Genomic DNA, 14,647 nt, shown 5'->3' with positions numbered 1-14,647 from the left:
CTTTATCTCTGAGTTGTGAACTACTAAAATATCAATGTTTTAAAGGTTATAAATTGAGTTTGATTATTTCAATAAAGTCTGTGCCATGCAACCCAGCAATAATCTTTTAAATCACTATCTCCCAAACTGATTTTTTTTTTCCTTAGTCTAATTTTTTGGAAGGAAAAGGGAAATGCATGCTTATGGATGAAATTGCCGTTGGATATAGTACTGGGTTCGGTAAGTAACAGAACACTGTTGTAACAGAACACTGTTGATCAGATTTCTAACCAATAGTTCACATGGACCCTTTTCAGAAGTCCATATGCAAATGACACCACCCCCCCGCCCTAAATGGCCAATTTCCCTTTGTGGGAAAGAGATGTGGCCCTAACATACAGCAGGTCTCAGAGTTCCAAGGATGGATGGAGAACAGGTATTCGGTAAGTCATAACTGTTAAATAGCAAAGCCACGTTATCTATCTGTCTTCAGGGCACTTGATTCAGAAAATGAACATCATTTAATAACTACTTGAGAAAAAAGGAGAGAAGCAGATTCTGTGCTTAACTGAAGTGGAATCATTTCATTCCCCTGCATCACAAAGTCTGCAATAACTCCCCAAACCTGTAAAACACCTGAGCCGATCCGCACCAACTTACCCGAGTCTCCGTCCTCCCCTCGACCTCACACACCCTCACGGTCCACACTTACTGAGCCACAGCTCTGCCCTGGGGCAGCCCGAGCGCCTCCCTATCCCAGGGCAGCACTGTCCTAGAGGTATCTCTTTATCGTCTCTCTTCCCGTTATCATGATTCAAAGTAGAGGCCAAGTCCGATTTTTCTTTGTTCCCAAGCACTGAGCACCTCTTAGGGCTTGTTGTTGGGCAACATGAACAGCTCGAAATCTACCTTATAGCACACCAGCCCTTCCCTGTTCAGTTATTCACTATAACTGAAGGCTCACCCAATTTTTAAAACGATTTGAAGAACACAAAAGCTTCCCAAAAATTCACCCCAAATGCAAAGTTCTTTCTCCTCCCTTCCCTGTTGCTGCCGGGATAATGTTTCTAAATCCTCTCCTCTTCCTGTGATCCTCCTGCTCCAGAACCCACTTTGGCTCACTGCCTCTCGTCTTTGCTGCTCCGCCAAGCCCACTGCAGCTGTAACAGCAGCAGCTGGTGCTGCTCACTCTGCTCAGAGCCCCTTCCTGTGCATCATGCCACTTGATCCTTCCCCGGAACCAGATGAGAGATGGAGAAACATCTTACACTGTTTTTACAGATAAACAAAGAAGAGTTAATTAACTCTGCCCGAAGCCAGACAGGTCATTAGTGTGAGATAAGACGAAAACCTGTGTGCCCCACTCTCAGCTCAGGTCTCTTTACTATTGCACAGGGGCCCGTGGTCGCTCTCGCCCACTCATACTTACTGAGCCTCTCCTATGTGCCAGAGACTGGATGGGGCTTCTGAGGGGACTGAAAGCTCAATAGGACATGAGTCCTAGCCTGGAATGACTCATGTGTAGCAACTGCCAGTGGAGAACTACACATTTTGCACTTGTGGGAGTTTCAAAACAGAAGAATAAAAGTCACACCCTTCTCAGAATTCTACAATGCCACACAAATAAATTCCCAATACTCCCTACTCCCCACCACCCAGGATTGTTCTTTATAAATCGCATCAGATCTTGGAGCAAAGTTTGACTCTCATGCTTCCCTGAGTCCCCAAAGCATCCCCAACACAGGAGGACATGACGTGATGGAACCCCATCACACATGGCACTAGGTTCTAAAACCAGTGGAGCAGGGGAAAACCAGCTATCATGAATATATCCCTAAAGATCCCTTAACATACTAGCAAAAAAATTTTTAGACAGACATATTCTTTCTTTCTGTCTCAATGAGTCCCACATAGGGCCAGTTTTGTAATTTGGATTTTTAGTTCAGGACCTGAAAATGCAGTTTCCATATGTGATGGGCAAAGGGGCTAAGGAAAATCTGTATCTCTGAAGACCTAAGTCATGCCCAAGGGGTTAAGAGATTCACTTAGAACAGAGGTGGAGAACTTTTCTTCTGCCAAGGGCCATTTGGATGTTTATAACATCATTCGTGGGCCATACAAAATTATCAACTTAAAAATTAGCCTGCTGTATTTGGTCAAACATTTAATTAACTCATCCCTAATGCCTTGGCAGGGCCAGGCCAAATTATTTCCTGGGCTTTATACAGCCCATGGGCCAGATGTTCCCCACCCCTGCCTTGGAACAATGAGAAATGGGAGAGGGGGTTTTTATTTCCCAAACACTTTCATTTCGCACACACTCCAGGGCATGTGCTCACTGGCTACAGTGGTGAGCTAAATCCTTCTGCTACTTAAATTACTTCTCTTGTTCTTTTTTCTTTAATTATTATTGCTATTATTATAATCTTTTTTTTTTTTTTTTACCAAGCACACATAATTGAACATAAATTAAGTGAAACACAGGTATGCTTTGTCTCCACTGTAAATTTTTAGTCCCTGGTATAGACCAAGTTTATAGGAGATCTGTTTGAATTATGCTAACTGCATGCGGCTGTTCCATAAATATCCTTAATTCATACACTAATTAAGCACCAACTACATGCCATACATCTACATTAAGTGCTGGGAAAAACAAGAGTGAGCCACAGAGGCCTCAAAGTATAGAAGGGGAGAAAATTACAAACACAATCAAGACAGACAAGGCAAGAGGGCAGAGGAAATGAGGAGATGGCCCCCACCCCCAGGTGCCCCACAGGACGCCCTTCCCCACCTTCACTCCAGTTCAACTGTCACCTGCCAAGTGCATCACTCCATGAGTCCCCACTTGAAACTGTCAACCCCCCTCCCACCACACACTCTCCCACCTCCTTTCTGCTTTATTTTTCTCCCTGGCACTTATCGCCTTCTGGCCACATTTCTTATATTTTACTTCTTGTCTTTCACTTTCCATGAGAGGGTCAGCTCCTGAGGGCAGAGATTTTTAGCTATTTTGTTCACTGTTGAATCTCAACCCTAAAACAAGTACCTAGCACATAGTAGGATTTGGTAAATATTCAAAAATGAGTCTTCCCGGACCACACTAATGGGCAACTGCCGGAGCTCTCAATCCCTTTGTCCTCTTTCCTTTTGCTTCTTAGTCTTTAGGAAGAAACTCAAGTTTTCTTTTAAAGTTTGTTTACTTGTTTATTTTTTCTCAACCCTCACGAGAATGGAAGCATCCTAATAAGAGGGACTCTGTCTGCTTTGTTCGCTGCTGTGTCCCCAGCACTAGAGCAGGGCCTGGCACTGTTTGTTTATTCCACAGATTTTAGTGGAATGAATGGTCATGATCATGGCTTCTATTCACTGAGCATATGCCAGTGGGTTTTACCCTTCTCTCTCTCCAAATCCTCACAACCCTAGGAGGTGGGCATTATTTTTTTCATTTCATAAATGGGGAAACACGGATAGATGGTAACTTGTCCACGGCCACAAACCAGGCAAAGGGAAGAGCCAGCAATTAATTCTGAGCCATCGGACTTGCGCCTCACATTTAATCACTGTTCTATGGACATGGCCGGAGCTGTGCTGTACAAGAACAGTGCCGTCATCCCTCCTGGCCAACCTCGGTAGCTTCCTCCTCATCTGCCCCGTTGTAACCACCCTCCTGCCTCCTCCAAGCCACTCTCCACACTAAAGCCAGAGTGACACTTTCAAAAAGCGAATCTGATCACCTCAACCTGCTTGCAAATTCTCCAGTGCCTTTCCATTGCTAGAGCGCCCGTTTTAGGGTCCCACCCATAAAGATGATCCTTTTTTATAACAACTTCTTGGGAAGGATGACAGATGTCACCTCTGGAAAAGTAAGTATTATGAAGAAAACAATGAACTTGGGAGAAATGCTCTACCTTTGAGATAAGAAATAATGAGAAAATACTGATTTGATTATGATAAACTGGACTCCGTCAGTAATTCCAAAAATATTTATGCAATTTCTGCTTAGAATCAGCCAGGCAGATGTGTCAAAATGGATATTCTTGGGCCCCACCCAAACCCATTCATTTAGAATCTCTAAGGATTCGGTCAGGAAATCTATGTTTCTAACAGGTACTCTAGGTACCTCTTGGACATTCACTCACCTAAACCTTTTCATCGCTAAGATAATAGGCAAATATCTGCATGTTGAACAATACCATATAAACCATCAATGTCAAGACTAAGGCTCAACTAGCTTTATTCAATGACCAATAGCTCCTCCCTTATCCAACAATAACATACACACACATACACACACACACACACACACACACACACACGTTATTGTTGAATTGTGCCTCATGGAAGCTCCTGTGTTGAGTGTCTGCCCCCTGGTGGTTTTAGTGTGCGTCATAGCGACCAGTATGCTAAGTGTCCTTCCGAATGTCTGGTCGCTATGACGACACTGACCACCAGGGGGCAGACGCTCAGCACAGGAGCTGCCTTGAGGCACAATGGCCAGTTACAAAAAAACAGCACCTGGTGCCCACAAACCAACACTCGGCTTCCCCCAAGTGGGACATAGGCCCGCCACCACCCCAGAGTGACAGCCCACCAAATCACAGCCAATGCTGCCAAGACTCCATAGCCCAAAATGCAGCCCACAGCCCCCGTGAAAATTACTTCAGGTTTTCTTATTGTTCATAATATAGTCAAACACTGCTAATATTAATATTTAATATTAAATATTTTACCCTTTGTTCTCCCTGCGTGATCTACAATAATTATCTGCTTCATGCTAATATTTACTGCTGTGTTGCTGGCAATTACCTGAAAGAGAAGTTGGGGTGCTTCACTGGGCTGGAAAAAGTTTAGCTAAATCAGAAAAAGCAGGTCTAATTAAGCAAATGTATTCTATATATATGGCTAAGTTGACTCGCGCATTGCGCCATACACATAAAGCTCTCACTGGCACCAATCGCGCACTTGTGTTTCCATCTGTCATTGTCGATCGTGAATTTGGTCGACACTTCTATTATAGAGAAAGGGCAAATAGCAATACTGAAGTATTTCTTCTAATTAATTTCCTTTCAATGTACACGAAACCATGCACCGAGCCACTAGTGTTACATAAATCACAGATTCAAATTAAGACTCAACTCATGTCACAAGTTTCAAGTGCCCATTGCTTGAGCAGGTCACGCACATCATAGGAAGCCAAATCTATCACATCCCTGAGCACAACTCACTTATGCCAGGTCAATAGTCTTACTACAAATATGTTCATTCCAAATATCTCTTTTCCTAAAACATACCATCCTGCCATGGGTGGGAAATAACTGTGAGAGAAAAATAAACAAAAAACACAAATCATGTTTTGCTCTTGACTTCTGCCAGTTGACTTCTGAGCTAGTACTGTGTGGGATTCAAAGAAAAGCACGTCTGTTCAGGCCTTTTATATTCTGAAAAATCCCTAGAAATGTTAGAATGAGGCTTCTTAATGAGCAGATTCAATGCTCACCCAATGGCCAACCTAAGACAAATGCCAAGTTTCCCTGACATCAGGACTGGTCCTTAAATAAACTCATCCCTGGACATGGGGTGCCATCTGACCCAATATTAGCTTCTGGCTCCTGGAGAGGAAAAGCATTTTACCAGATACGGTCTTCTCTGCGTCAGCCCCTCGAGCTGGGAGGGGTCTCCACTGCACAGAGCAGCAGGAGTACAGAGCACTGACACCGAATCTCGTGCTCAAGACTCCCAACTAATTTTCCCCTTTCTTTGATATGTTTAAAATTACTGAACTTATGTAAATTACCTGGAACAATGATTTCCTACACATATTGTTAAAAAAAAAAATCTTGACAGAATATAAGTCAAATAATCCTGAGAACTGCTTTAAAAGATATGGGGTTTAACTGTGGTGCTACAGCAAGTTTCTAATCTGACTCATGTGATGTGGTTCAACAATTTTTTTTATTTCAGAAATGGGTAAGTATTGACTTTTAGCTCTGATTACTTTCAAGTGCTTCTATATTAAAAAAGTGCGCGCACGCGCACGCGCACACGCACGCGCACACACACACACACACACACACACAAGGCAGAAAGTAATAGTGCTTTAGAAACAATGATTGTGTACTGCAATAGCCAAAGAAGCCTACAAGAAAAAAACATTTGTAGAAGAAAACAGGCAGAGAAGTGAAATTTTCAAGATATTTCATAGGTATAAAAAACAATTTTTCAGCATCCATATTGAATTAGCAGCCCATCACATAAATTACTTTTCACAGATTCTATGTGATCTAGGTAATAAAAAGGATCTATCACTATATAGATCAGTGGTTCTCAACCTTCTGGTCCTTTAAATACAGTTCTTCATGTTGTGACCCAACCATAAAATTATTTTCGTTGCTACTTCATAACTGTAATGTTGCTACTGTTATGAATCATAATGTAAATATCTGATATGCAGGATGGTCTTACGCGACCTCTGTGAAAGGGTCGTTTGACCCCCACAGGGGTCACGACCCACAGGTTGCGAACCGCTGATATAGATGAATAAAGCAATCCCTGGTTAGATGTACTGCAACAACTTGAGGGGAAAGAAAGTGAGATTATTCAAGTTCTAAAAAGACTGGAACTCAGCACTCACTTAAGTGAAACACAAAGAAAATATGAAGATGACTTCAAATTCAGAAGGTTTCTAAATTTCCATATTTTATTTCAGTTTTCTCATTACAAATTATAGCTACAAAGTGCAAAATCACTAGGCTATTTATTCCCAATAGAACTTTCTAATTCCCTTACCAGTTCTTATGCTTTTAACTCTGTTGCAAGCCAAAGAGAAGACTTTTTCCCCCGCCCACCCCCCCACCCCAAATTCTGAAACTCCACTGTGAATGCTCTCAGCCATGAAGCATGCACTGACCCCCCTCAGGGCTCTCTTGAACATGCTGACAGAATCTGCCAATACACAGGGACAAGGACAGAAGGGTGACGTGGCATTCCCTGAGATTTAAAAAGGCCCCTGTGGTCAAATGAGAATCGCTAAAGATGTTAAAGACACCAAAGCCAGTGCTACATTTAGACTCCAAAATTTTAAGCATTTGTGAAAGACAGAAAGCAGGTATTAATGCTAGCATAAAAATATTTCTTAAATTCAGTGTTTATTTGTCAAATATCAACTGCTTTTTCTTTCATTCCTTTCTGTTTCTGATCTTTGCAAAAACCACATCAGGATCAAATGTCACTTAGTTCTTATTCAAACAGAGGGAAGCAGACACAGCGGCTGCACCAGTGACTTAGCTGACCTGGGCCCGAAGGAAAAACAAACCTCTATAAATCACCAGATGTAAGCAATTGGGTAGCGATCACTTTAATTAATTGAACAGCTTTCCTGAAATTTACTGTATAATTTCGACCCTCCCAACACCTTTCCCAGAAGCATCTAACAATGGTGTTATTTCCTTCGGTTGTTTAAAGGAGAAAAACATTTTTAACTTCAGTGGATTAAATATATTTTTAAATTATTCAAGATTAAGATGGTAAACTACTTAATTTTAAAAATTTAATCATTCACATTCTAAATGCTGCCTTTAAATGCCCAAGTCAAAATTATTCCAAAATATCTTCAATGCATGAATAGGTTATCCACCTTAAACGTACAGAAAAGCTAACACCATTTTAATTTTATTTTAAAACTTGTATTTGCAAAATAATGTGTAATGGTATTTCTAACTTCAATCACATTAATTTATCTGGATAAAAGTTCCTATTTTGATTTGATGTTTCTGAACCTTGATTTCCACCGCAGGCACCACACTTAAAAGAGGATACTCCAGTGCCCTATTAAAAACTCCCATTTCTCCTCACAAAACAACTCCAATCATTCTCCACTAGCAGCTAAGTAATAATACCTAACCCACAGATCCCATGCCAACCATTAAGCAATACCAGAGGTAAAGTCTCAGTCAACAGAATATAATCAAATACATGTCTCTATGGGGTGCAGGCAGCTTCCTTGAATTTTGGGGGCCTGAGTTCAGCAATGAGTGAAGTGTAAAGCATGTTGTTACAATGATACTTCAAATTTAGCAGAGAGAGACTAGGGCTGAAAAACAAGTCAACAGTTTTAAACACCTCATCACCCACTGAAGGGAGTATTCTTATTTTGCTTCTAAGGCAGTGGTTCTCAACCTTCTGGCCCTTTAAATACAGTCCCTCCTGTTGTGACCCAACCATAAAATTATTTTCGTTGCTACTTCATAACTGTAATGTTGCTACTGTTATGAATCGTAATGTAAATATCTGATATGCAGGATGGCCTTAGGCGACCCCTCTGAAAGGGTCATTCGACTGCCAAAGGGGTCACGACCCACAGGTTGAGAAGCGCTGTTCTAAGGTCTTTACTCCAGCTCATATCCAACTGCTACCCATAGTCCCTGCAGAAATTACATACGAAATCCTGCTGACATTCACTTACAAGGAGAGAAGTGTAATATTTGCTGAGACAGGTCCTAGATTTGGAATGGTCTCCAATTCATTGTTGTTCAGTTTCCTACAAATGCCCCCAAAAAAAGAAAAAAGAAAGAAAGCTGATTAGGTCATCTGCAATTCATAGAGGCGAAACTGTAAAATTATTTAAAATTATTGTTAACTCAAGTTAGCAGTTTTAAATAATTTATTGCAATCCAAATGTTTTCAAAGTTAAGTAATGTGATGGGTAGTATTTTATTCAAACGCCAAATAGAAGATAACTACGACTCACACTTCTCGAAGGCTTTGAAGGTGGCTCGTGGAACTTGCCTTGATGACAGACAATCTGTTGTGACTTAAGTCCCTATGAGAAAACAAAAATAAAATAAGTCGTCTAAAAAATCACTAATAGCACTTAATGATGTACAAGACAGAATGGACCTGTGAAATATCTCTATCAACACTGGTGATGACATAAGACATAATTGGCCCATCCTGACCATAAACTAGATGGTAACCAAAATGCCAAACTCCAAAAACACAAACTCTGAGGACAGAATTAGTTTAGGAGGCTGGCAGATCCCAATGCTTTAAGCCCACAAGTGTTTTAGGAGATGTTTTTTGGCACAGGGTGAACAGACCTTTTGTGAGCTGGCTGTTTTGCTTCACCTTCCCCATCACCTACCATCTCCTCACTTCCACCGTGATATGATGAAGTCATGGCTTAAGAAAAGTGGCTAATGAGGCAGGTTGCTGAAACTAAAACCTCTAAAGAAATCTTTTTATTTTATTATCATAAATTTAAACATCAAGTGTCTTATTATGGTCAAACAAAGTAGAAATTGCTTTTCACACATTTATTTCTCTGGGCTAAGGCAACAAATTGTTTAAGGTATCATTTTGTGTGTGTGTGTGTGTGTGTGTGTGTGTGTTTGCATGTGTGCACACTCGAGTGCTGAGGGTAGAAAACAACCTAAACTCTATGCTCTCCTGAATTCCCCAAATCTCAGTATCTGGTAATATATTGTGTCATTTAAACCACATTAGCCACCTAACACAGTTAAGCAGAATGTACAGAAGGCTGTGATCACATTTCTTTTCAATCATTCAAATAACTCTGCTTTCTTATGCAAAGATTTAGTCTAACTTGACCTAACAATTTCCATTGGACATTATTCTTCTTTAAAAGAAGCAGCACAAAACTTCTACATACACAATACTCTAGGCTAGGAAAGTCATCACAGCATTTAGGATTCAAGCTGTGATTTTTTGAACCTGCCAAACATTTGGTTATCTCCCCTCTATTTGTCAACATATTGAATACGTGCCCTCAAAATGGTGCGATGAAAATAAAATGGCCGAACAGCCATTGAAAACCAGGCTAACAATAATAGGGTTTAAAGCTCTCCCGCTGAAAAAGGTTAACCAACGTAAATTAATTCTTTCGGTGTTTAAAGAGAAAGATTTTTAAATAACCAAAGTTTCAAATAGCCATATTTGATTGGAGAAAAAGCATGAACCATTTATTATATGCTCAAGTATGCCCCCCCTCAAAAGAAAAAGGCAGAGAAACACAGTGTTCCTCAGTGCCCATCCATTAGTTCACAATTAGAAATCAGAGAGCCTTTCCAGCCTTTGAATTTTTGTTTTGAGAATAAACCTGGATTTCTCCATTTCACACACACACAAAAATCTGCAAAGGTTTTTTTTATTTGAAACATGTTTGCCTAAAGACCTACCAGACAGTAACAGACATGAGCAGATTTGTTCTGGTAGAGTTATAACATGAAAAAAAAAATCTGGCACAGTCTTTCAACTATAAAAATCCTGCAATTACAACCACTGCTGTGCATGCTCACCATGCTGGAGCCACTTTCCCTCACAGACCCAGCTCGGGTCCATCTGGAGTTCATCAAGGAAACCGTGAGCCCAGCAACTCACGTTAGGATTCAAACAAAACCTGTGTGCTTTTAGCACCACAGACAGTCACGGATTTCCCACCGGGTTCAGAAAACAACCAAGGAAAAGACTCCTTCACCTGGGAGGTAGCCTGAATCAACAGAAAGTCTCACTTGGACCCACTTAACTAAACATTGAACCGGCATAAAACTGCCTCCCCTATTGTTTCAAGGTGTTTTTTTTTTTTTTTAAGGAGGAACCAATCTGGCATTTACATTTAACACAGGTGATTTGCCTTTTAATTAGAAAAACTAAAACCATACTCTTCATTTCGGTTGAAGGATTATTCCACAAGGCAATCCTGTGAGGATGGAGTGCCTAGCATTTTTCCCAACCAGTGATGGGATGAGAGCTCCAACAAAAGGCCTTTAAATGGAGAAACTGCCTCCAGAGAAAAGTTGCACATGCTGGGGGGACCGCTCACTTCTGATGCAGAAGCAAGAGCTGGTAACCTTAACTATTTCAGTTATTGCAACACTTCCACTCCTGAATTCTGTGTACTACTATTAAAACCACATTCTATGTGGGAGAAAAAAAGACACCCCTTAAGTGACTTTTACTGCTAAATACTTAAAGCCATGAAACTTTTAATGCACCTAAATTTAGACTTAATTCAGTTTATGTTCCAGAAATGCTTATTTTCCAGATAAAGGATGTCACATTTTCCTAAATCTTCCTTATATTGTTTTTATAGCTAGACCATTACAAACAAATTCCAGTTGTACAATGTCCATGTTTTGTTAAAACCCGTAAGAGCATTCAGTAAGGAAGGCAGATTCATTTTAGACTCCCACTAGTGAGCATCTTCACCAAGAAACTTTTTTTTTTAAGAAAAAGAAACCATTTCTATTATATTTAGGGACATATCTTTTTTAAAGGTTTAACAATTTTTTTGAATTTTTTTTAAAATTTATATTTCAATTATCATTTACATTCAAGTTTATTTTTTGTTGGTTTCAGGTGTACAGCTACACATAGTGGTTAGACAACCATATACTTTACAAAGTGTTACCAAGAAACCTTAAAAAAAAATACACAAAAAAACTTTTGGTAGTGAGGTTAATAAAAGGAAAAGGTGGTCAGGCAGGGAGGTGTTAACTATTTACCCAGAACTCAGCTGGCCAAATACTTGAAAATCAAACTCTACTTGGTAGAGACAATCTTCCTGAATATTAGCAAGCGCATAGAATATACGAAAATAATTAATTTACAACAACTGGGTCCAGCTATCATTTTCTTCCTTTCAGCATTTGGAAATCTGACTTCCAAGTCAAATTTTAAAATGCAAATCCAGCACAGCTTCTTAATCAATCCCACTGGGGCCCGCAGAGCTGCTAATTCAGCAGAAATCTGGAAAGCTGAAAAACAAAAAGCCAGGCTGTAGCTGTTTTAAGACACTGATCCAGAGTGACTCATAAATCAGCCGGCTATGTTCAAGTTTTAGTCTGGAAAATACAGAAAAACAGCTGCGAAAACCATAAGGACTATTACCCCCACCCCAGCCCTAATTCTGATACCAACCAAAGGATTTCTAACAGGCGGACACTAAGGAAATCCCACCAGCAGAAAGAAGTCCCTTTAGGACTCTTTTCTCCTGAGCCCTACTAACACAAACATCTCTACATGTACAATAAATAATTTTGAAATTCCAGCGAAATTTTAATAATACTTGAAGCTCTCAATGGCAACTGAGCCACTTTCCCCCTTTGGCTAAGGAACATGTTTCTAACAAGTGCTCTTCTTTAGGTTCAGGACTCCGTGAGCACAACTCTAGATGTAAACTCAAGAATGCCTTTTAAGGCAGTTAGTTGTAAGCAACCTTCAAATAGTTACTGTTTTTTAAGAGCCACTTCCACTAAAATATTAGAAGTTATTTTTTGAAAGAACTAACGGCAGCATTATTATGTTACAGCTCAAACTATTCAACATTTCACACATGAGGTTCCTATGGCAATAAATTACAACTGAATAACGTGAAAAAATAAATAATTATAACACACAGAAAGACTGATTTTTTTTTAAACTTGCTAATTCAACAAATAAAAAGGAGGACACTAAACTTTTTCTGAAGAGTGCTCCCATAAGCTAGACCTGAGGCCAACTTTCATTACTTTAATTACCTAAGGAAAGGAAGTTAAGATACAGAAGAACAATATGCATGTTTCCACTTATGTCTAAACTCCGAAACAATCTACTTAAAAAAAGCCTTTCTCATTATGTAAAATTTAAGAAGCAGGTTTCTTATGCCTCCTGTTACAAACACCAAGTAACAGCGAAGTTAAAGCTCCATTTCTTGGGTTTTTCTTCTCCTTTCAAAGATGGAGAGAGACCTGCAGAGCTTTAAGCACAAACAAAAGGAACATTTACAATAAAGAATTTAGACCACATGGTTCGGTGACAACTACAAAGTTGGTTAAAAGTCACACAAGTACAAGAATGACAGAGCTGTCCAAGGAGTGATCACAGCGGGGCTTCTGACAACAGACCTAGCGCTTATTTACACAAGTGGAACTTATTTTCACATACATTTAAGGAATGTGGACTTGTATTGAGACAATTTACTGCTGGCGGAAATGTAATTAAAGATTGTGCTAACCAAATAAACTGTAATTTGTTTTTAGTGTGCCACCAAATTATCTGCAAAACAAAATCCTAATTAGGTCAGCTACTTTTAAGATAATGTTTAAATAGGTACCAAGCCCCTAATCAAGAGCAATACAGTTATCTTTTAAAAGACATCCAAATTCACAAAAATATAATATTGCAGGGTATGAGGCCTCTTGATATTGAGAAACTATTGAACATAAATTAGATTTGTGAAAGATCCAAGCCTTTCCAAACACAGCCCAGGGAGCACTACTATATTCATTTTCTTTTTCTCATCCCTCTGTTATTCATAGGTGTTCACCTCCAGTCAGTTCCATATGTTGTCAATAGAGCCATTCACATTTCATGAATAAGGCAGCATGACCTCCACAAGAGGCAATTGAGCAGAATTAGCCACAACTAATTGAAAGTCTGCCTGCTTTGGGTTAAAGCCTTTATCTCCATCTTCAATTGTAATAAAAACTACTAAGTAAGACATCCCGTGATAAGAGATTAAATATCAATCTAAAACTCTCCAGTTCTACTTTTCTATTAAACCAAGGCTTGCTAACACACAAAGAATATTATTTTGATGGCCAACAATTCTACAATTCAAAAATAAATATTCTGATTGGCACAACGATTTAAAAACAATTTCCTTCTACCATTATTATTATTATTATCATCATTATGACATTAGGATAGTCTACTAGAATTGTTTAGGAACTTAGAATTTCCATTGCAATTCTGCTAGGTCCAAATCTATTAAGTGTAGACTGTACTTTTACTTCTTTTAAACAGTAACTTTTTTATTTTTAAAGCACAAGTTTTGACTGTTTACATGTTACAGGAGTCCTCCCATTTCAACAAAACTAAGGTTGGGAGAGAATAAAGACATGACATTTGGAAAGAATCAGCCTTTCCAACTAAACTACATTTTTTTCCTTGTTCTTGCACGCAGTTGGCAGTGATTTCAGGTTTTCAGACTTCACAGCTAGCATCCAAAAACTTGCATAATAGCACTCAGCACTCTCTCCTAAACCGTCTGGGCGTGCTGAGCAGCTACAGAAATCACGCCCTTGCTTCTCAAAACCAGCTCCTTCCCTTCCAGATCTACGGATCGGCCTTGCCAACTTCCCACCGGAACGAAGATGTTACGATCTGGTCTAAGAGGGGGGTTTATGGAGCACCGGAGAACGAACAACAAAAGAATGTCCATCTACCACAGCTTGGACAGTGCCCCAACTCTAGAGGACTTCCTACATGAAAGGAGCGCGTTCAATACTGGTGGGGTACAGGGAAGGGGCCTGACACAGTTAGAAACTATAGTTGAACCCCAGGATCTTACACACGCACAGGGGGAACTGAGAAGTCCCATAGTCCGCAGGTGGCCACCTCTCCCGGCCAGGCAGGGGCGCGCATTGGAACCCCCTGGGGAAGCTCCAGGCGCAGGAAGTTGACTCTACCTCCAGAGTTGTCAGTGGCTCCCTCCCTTCGCCCAAGTGAGGCTAGACGGGTGCGCCTAGGACCCCCCTACCCCACCCCCTCCCACCCAGCACAGCCCGCAAGGCGCAGGAGAAGGGAGACCACCGAGTCCCCGGTGGCTCCTTTCCACCCGCACCCAGCGCCCTCGAGGCCTGGGCCAAGCGCAGCTGCCCGGGAGAACGCT

The 14,647-nt window shown here is 40.4% G+C and overlaps 1 protein-coding gene across 1 annotated transcript in view; it reads right to left on the bottom strand.

Moving 5' to 3' along the window:
- Positions 1-9,154, bottom strand: part of LRIG3 (leucine-rich repeats and immunoglobulin-like domains 3) — a 41,057-nt gene extending 31,903 nt beyond the window's left edge. Inside the window, exons 1-3 of the mRNA XM_006772735.2 lie at positions 9,119-9,154; positions 8,726-8,829; positions 8,441-8,515 (exon numbers count right to left, since the gene is read on the bottom strand). Coding sequence (XP_006772798.2) covers positions 8,441-8,515; positions 8,726-8,829; positions 9,119-9,154 — 215 coding nt within the window. The remainder of the gene's footprint in view (positions 1-8,440; positions 8,516-8,725; positions 8,830-9,118) is intronic.
- Between the last annotated feature and the right edge of the window lie 5,493 nt (positions 9,155-14,647).

This window comes from Myotis davidii, unplaced genomic scaffold, assembly GCF_000327345.1.
Source record: "Myotis davidii unplaced genomic scaffold, ASM32734v1 scaffold506, whole genome shotgun sequence".
In the NCBI taxonomy this organism is placed as follows: Eukaryota; Metazoa; Chordata; class Mammalia; order Chiroptera; family Vespertilionidae; genus Myotis; species Myotis davidii.
Note: the sequence above shows the minus strand (reverse complement) of the source record. Positions and strands in the feature narration are given on the sequence as shown.